At 44.6% G+C, this 5,826-nt stretch overlaps 1 protein-coding gene across 1 annotated transcript; it reads left to right on the forward strand.

The window, feature by feature from the left end:
• Positions 1-1,811: 1,811 nt before the first annotated feature.
• Positions 1,812-4,543, forward strand: LOC106330425. Its single transcript, XM_013768892.1, has 3 exons — positions 1,812-2,099; positions 2,143-2,897; positions 3,490-4,543. Exons 1-3 carry the CDS (start codon positions 1,812-1,814, stop codon positions 4,541-4,543), a joined length of 2,097 nt encoding a protein of 698 aa, XP_013624346.1.
• The last annotated feature ends 1,283 nt before the right edge of the window (positions 4,544-5,826 follow it).

Below are 5,826 nucleotides of genomic sequence, written 5' to 3' on the forward strand. Positions count from 1 at the left end.
GCAACTGCTAGAGTCCAAGCCTACGGATTAGCACTTCAAGAGCTCCCTGACCCGTAATGAGCTCAAAAAGCAGTATACATGGAAATAAGAGCATTTCTAATTTATATTCCACTTTGTGTTTGAAAATTTTCTGTAATTCCACTTTATAACTCTATAATAAAGTTAAAAATAGAATTACACTACTTTTGTATTCGTTATTATACTTTGTAAAGTATGAAAGTAAAACTCAGGTTATCAATAAATACCAAGAATTTTATCAAAAGAAAACCCAAGAATAATCATGTTTCACACTTTCTCCCAATACAGCTTCCAATATTTTCCATACCTTTTACCAAAAAAGAAGTAACAAAAATCGAGAGTAAGAACACAGAGGACATGTGTAAATAAATATCATGTGAGAACAATCATTCAGATTCGGAGACTTACTTTGATCGGCATCGGTCATTGTCTCTATAGGCCTGGCTGGATCAAAGAGAAGAATGGTGAGGAATATGACGTCGACGTATGGCAACAAATGGTTCAAATTAAACAACAGTTTTAAATGTGTCTCTTTCAACAGACGCTTATAAAACAAACCAAAGAGTGGAAAATAAATTACGCCATTAAAAAAAGCTGGTACGGTACAAGAAAGAACTTAAGATCTAATGAGCATAATGGAAATGTGGAGTCAAAACACACAACTTCAAACCCAATTGCAAACTAAAAATTGTATACAACAATTGTGTGAACATCGTTTTCGACAGTTCGTGGCAGATATATGCTCAGAATAATCTTTCAAAGCATACGAGAATGATGCTTTAAAATTTTTGACTTTTAGGAAGAGTCAAAATTTGTATTTTTACATTTAAGATGCCAGATATGAGTGTCAAAAGAATAGAGAATAAATAATGCAAAAAACAGCTAACCAACTACATGTCATACAAAAATAATTTTTAATGATTCAAGAATTAAATATGGAAGAAGTAAACTTTTGGAAGGTCAACAGGGTGAGAGGCCAATAGGGGTGTAAGTATCAGTGCGAGGAGATAAATACTACTAAACCAAAAAAAAATCTCTGATAAAAAAACAGTACCTTAGTCTTCGCACCTATTCCAGCAACAATTCACACGGTACCGTAAACATGTCAAAAGCATGAGATAAATAATACTAAACCAAAAAAAATCTCACCGCCATTCTAGAGCCACAAAATCAAAGTTTAAAAATACCATTATCAACAAAAAAAAAACAAATTCAAACACATATCACTTATTGTGATATACAATCAACTATGTCTAGAGGGATCTAGCCGAGGAAGGGTTTTTCTCTGACCTAAAAAACTTCAAACAAAGTACTACCGTCACTAACCACTCTCGCTATCAAATTGATCGAAAAAGCAACTTTGAACTATAATGAGAATAAAACATACGAACCCGGCGCGTAGCGCCGGAATACCACTAGTTGTATATATTGGAAAGATTTTACAAAGTCATTACACAAAAAATCATATTGCCGAATGGCGAATAGAAAGTGAACTATTAAAATTGCCGAATGGTTTTTTCCCAGTGTGATGAAACGTGCATGAGTAAATTTGCTGCTCCAACCGTAGATGTTGTAGAATGTATATATGGAAAGGTCATATTAGTTAATAGTGATGTCTGTAATCCCTAGCTCATGTCGTATATATATTGTAATCATTCCATCTAATAAGATTGAGCTTCCTATTTCATATGGTATCAGAGCTTCTGATTCTAAAAACCTAATAAACCCTAGCCGCTTTTTCTTGCCTCCCTCCCCTCTTCATCCTCGTTTTCACTGATTTCTCTACCCTCATCATGGCAACCACGACTAACCATGAGACTATTGTCCCTCTCAACTCAACCAATCTCTTGAACGTTAACATGTCCAATGTTACGAAGCTCACGGCCTCCAACTTCCTTATGTGGAGCCGTCAGGTCCAAGCCTTGCTTAACGGCTATGGCCTCTCTGGATACATCACAGGTGCTACGGTGATCCCACCTGCGACGATCACGAATGCTGAAGTCAACTCTCCCAACCCCGCGTACAAAGCACACCAACGACAAGATCAACTCATATACAGTGCCATATTGGGTGCGATCTCTGTCAACATTCAACCTATCCTGGCTACTACATCAACGGCTGCAGAGATATGGGAGAAACTCTCTGCTACGTATGCAAAGCCGACTCGAGGACACATCCAACAGCTCCGACAACAGATCAAGCAACGGAAGAAAGGCACGAAATCCTGATGAGTATCTGCAAGGTTTTACAACCCGGTTTGACCAGCTTGGACTCCTCGGGAAACCATTTGATCTGGAAGATCAGCTTGAATTCATCGTGGAAGGACTTCCCGACGAGTACAAACAAGTCGCTGATCAGATACAGGGCCGCGATGTACCTCTGTCGATTACTGAAGTTCATGAAAAGTTGCTGAACCAGGAAGTTAAACTTCAGGACGCCTCACCCAACTCTATCATCCCGGTCTCTGCAAATGTTGCTCAGCCTCGACCTTCCAGCAACAATAACCGGAACAACAACTCAAGCAACTACCGTGGCCGCTCCAACAATCGCAACAACAATAACTCGTGGCAACCACAGCAGCAGTATCCATCGCGTCCAGATCAGACTGCTCGTGGCTATCAAGGCAAGTGCCAGCTCTGCGGTATCTACGGCCACAGTGCAAGACGTTGCACGCAGCTTCAACAAACTGGTGGTTATGGCAACTCCAGCCAGTATTCGACCTCTTCGGCACCATGGCAACCTCGCGCCAACATGGCAGTTACCGCATACAACCCCAACAACTGGATCCTTGACAGTGGAGCCACTCACCACCTCACCACCGACTTGAGCAATCTGGCGCGACTTAGGCATTCTGGCGCTTCATCAGCCATACAATGGGGGTGAAGAAGTCATCATCGCTGACGGCTCAGGTCTACCGATTTCGCATACGGGTTCCTCAATTCTCCGTACTCCATCTCGCTCCTTAAGTTTAAATAATATCCTATACGTTCCTAACCTTCATAAAAACCTTATCTCTGTCTACCGCTTGTGTAATGCTAATAAGGTTTCTGTTGAATTTTTTCCTACCCACTTTCAGGTGAAGGATCTTAGCACGGGGGCCCGGTTACTCCAAGGCAGAACTAAAGATGAGCTATACGAGTGGCCAGTCCCATCCTCTACCCCCGTTTCTCTCTTCGCCTCACCAACGTCCAAAACCTCACTCAATTCATGGCATCGGCGCCTAGGCCACCCAGCTTTACCCGTTTTAAACTCTCTTGTTTCTCTGTTTTCATTACCAGTTTCATTGTCTTCTCAAAAACAAAATCCATGTTCCCATTTCTTAATCAATAAAAGCCACAAATTACCGTTCTATTCAAACACAATTGTTTCCACCAAACCTCTTGAGTATGTCTATAGTGATGTGTGGACGTCTCCCATAACCTCTGCTGATAACTTCAAATACTACATAATCTTTGTGGATCATTTTACAAGGTTCACTTGGCTGTTCCCGTTGAAGTTCAAGTCGCAAGCTCAGGCCACTCTCATAGCCTTCAAGGCTCTAGTGGAGAATCAATTTGATGAGAAAATCAAAACCCTATATTCTGACAACGGCGGTGAGTACCTTGCTATGCGCCAATACCTTCAGACGCACGGCATCTCCCACCTAACGTCACCACCACATACTCCTGAGCACAACGGGATCTCTGAAAGGAAACATCAACACATTGTCGAGACTGGCCTTACCCTTCTCAGCCAAGCCTCCATGCCTCCTTCGTACTGGACGTATGCCTTCCCCGCTGCCATATATCATATCAACCGCATGCCAAGCCCTTTCCTCAACAACACATCCCCATACGCCAAGCTTTTTAAACAAGCTCCAAATTACTCTAAACTTCGAGTTTTGGGATGTGAGTGCTATCTGTGGCTCAGGCCGTATGCAAACAACAAGATGGCGATGCGATCAATGGAGTGTGCTTTCCTTGGCTACTCTCTCACCCAGAGCGCTTATCTTTGTCTTGATCGCAGCAGTGGCTGCATCTACCCCACGCGCCATGTTCAATTCATTGAAGAGAAGTTCCCATTTGCCACGACCTCGTTGCCCAAGTCTCAACCCGAATCACCACCAACCTCTCCTTCTGTCACCGTCATTCCTCTTAACCTCACCTCTAACCCGGCGCCACTCGTAGCAGCTCCATCTATGCCTCCCCTGAGCAGGGATCCTCACCGGCGGCTACCAGCCGAAACTCCATCCTCCTCGCCTTTACCGGCGAATGATGCTGTGATATCTCACGATACCACACAAGTGGAATCAGGTATTGAATCAACAGAGACCTCTGGCAATGCACAGGTATGTCCTCAACCTCAGTCTGATTCTAGACTCCCGTCTCTCACCACAACCACCACTCAGCCAGACCAACCTCATCACCCTGCTCCCACTCAGACCAATATACATCCCATGCGCACTCGCGGAAAGAACCAGATACGGAAACCAAACCCCAAACACTCGCTCCTTACCATCAAAAACCACAGAACCCACAAATTCTAACCACCGTAACCCAAGCCTTGCAAGATGAAAAATGGCGAAATGCCATGGGAGAGGAGATGGATGCCCAGATACGAAATCGAACCTATGTCTTGGTTCCACCACATCCTAGTCAACATGTTATTTCTACTAAATGGCTTTACTCTCTTAAATATTTTCCAGATGGAACTCTTAAGAGACACAAATCGCGATGGGTGGCGCGGGGACACAAACAACAGCAAGGCATCAATTATTCTGAGACCTTCAGTCCAGTGGTCAAGTCTTTGACCATACGCCTAGTTCTTCAGCTGGCAATCTCTCGGGCTTGGCAAATCAAGCAGCTCGACGTGAACAACGCATTTCTGCAAGGCACTCTCTCGGATGAAGTCTATGTAAGCCAACCACCCGGATTTGTTGACAAAGACAGTCCTCACCATGTCTGTCGACTTCGCAAGGCATTGTATGGGTTGAAACAGGCACCGCGTGCGTGGTATCAAGAACTGAAAACACTTCTCTGCTCGCTCGGGTTCCGTAATTCCCTGGCTGACACGTCTGTCTTTGTCTACAACGACTCCGGCCGCATTGTGTACTGCCTTGTGTATGTGGACGACATAATTGTTACCGGCAGCTCCCCATCTCTGGTCACAAGCTTCATTACTGCTCTCTCCAACCGGTTCTCACTCAAAGACCCCACGGATTTGGAGTATTTCCTTGGTATTGAAGCAACACGAAAAACCCATGGCCTACATCTCATGCAGCGCAAATATATCACTGATCTTCTCAGTCGAACGAAAATGGAGGACGCCAAGCCTGTCACCTCCCCAATGGCGACAACTCCAAAACTATCTCTCAAGTCTGGCGCACCGCTAAAGGACCCAACAGAGTACAGAACAATCATCGGCAGTCTTCAGTACCTCGCTTTCACCCGTCCTGACATTGCGTATGCGGTGAACAAGTTATCTCAATTCATGCATCGTCCCACTGACTTGCATTGGCAGGCCACCAAATGGATACTACGCTACCTCGCGGGTACAGCCTCGCACGGCATCTATCTTCGTAAGGACTCGCCTCTCTCTCTCTCCACGCTTTCTCTGATGCAGATTGGGCCGGCGATGTTGACGACTTCGTCTCCACCAACGCGTACATATTGTATCTTGGCACCACTCCGATTGCGTGGTCATCCAAGAAACAGCAAGGCGTTGCGCGATCTTCCACGGAAGCAGAGTATCGAGCAGTGGCTAACACAGCATCTGAGGTTTGTTGGGTCTGCTCTCTCCTCACTGAGCTTGGTGTCACCTTGCCCACGA

The sequence above is a fragment of the Brassica oleracea genome, chromosome C3 (genome assembly GCF_000695525.1).
Source record: "Brassica oleracea var. oleracea cultivar TO1000 chromosome C3, BOL, whole genome shotgun sequence".
In the NCBI taxonomy this organism is placed as follows: Eukaryota; Viridiplantae; Streptophyta; class Magnoliopsida; order Brassicales; family Brassicaceae; genus Brassica; species Brassica oleracea.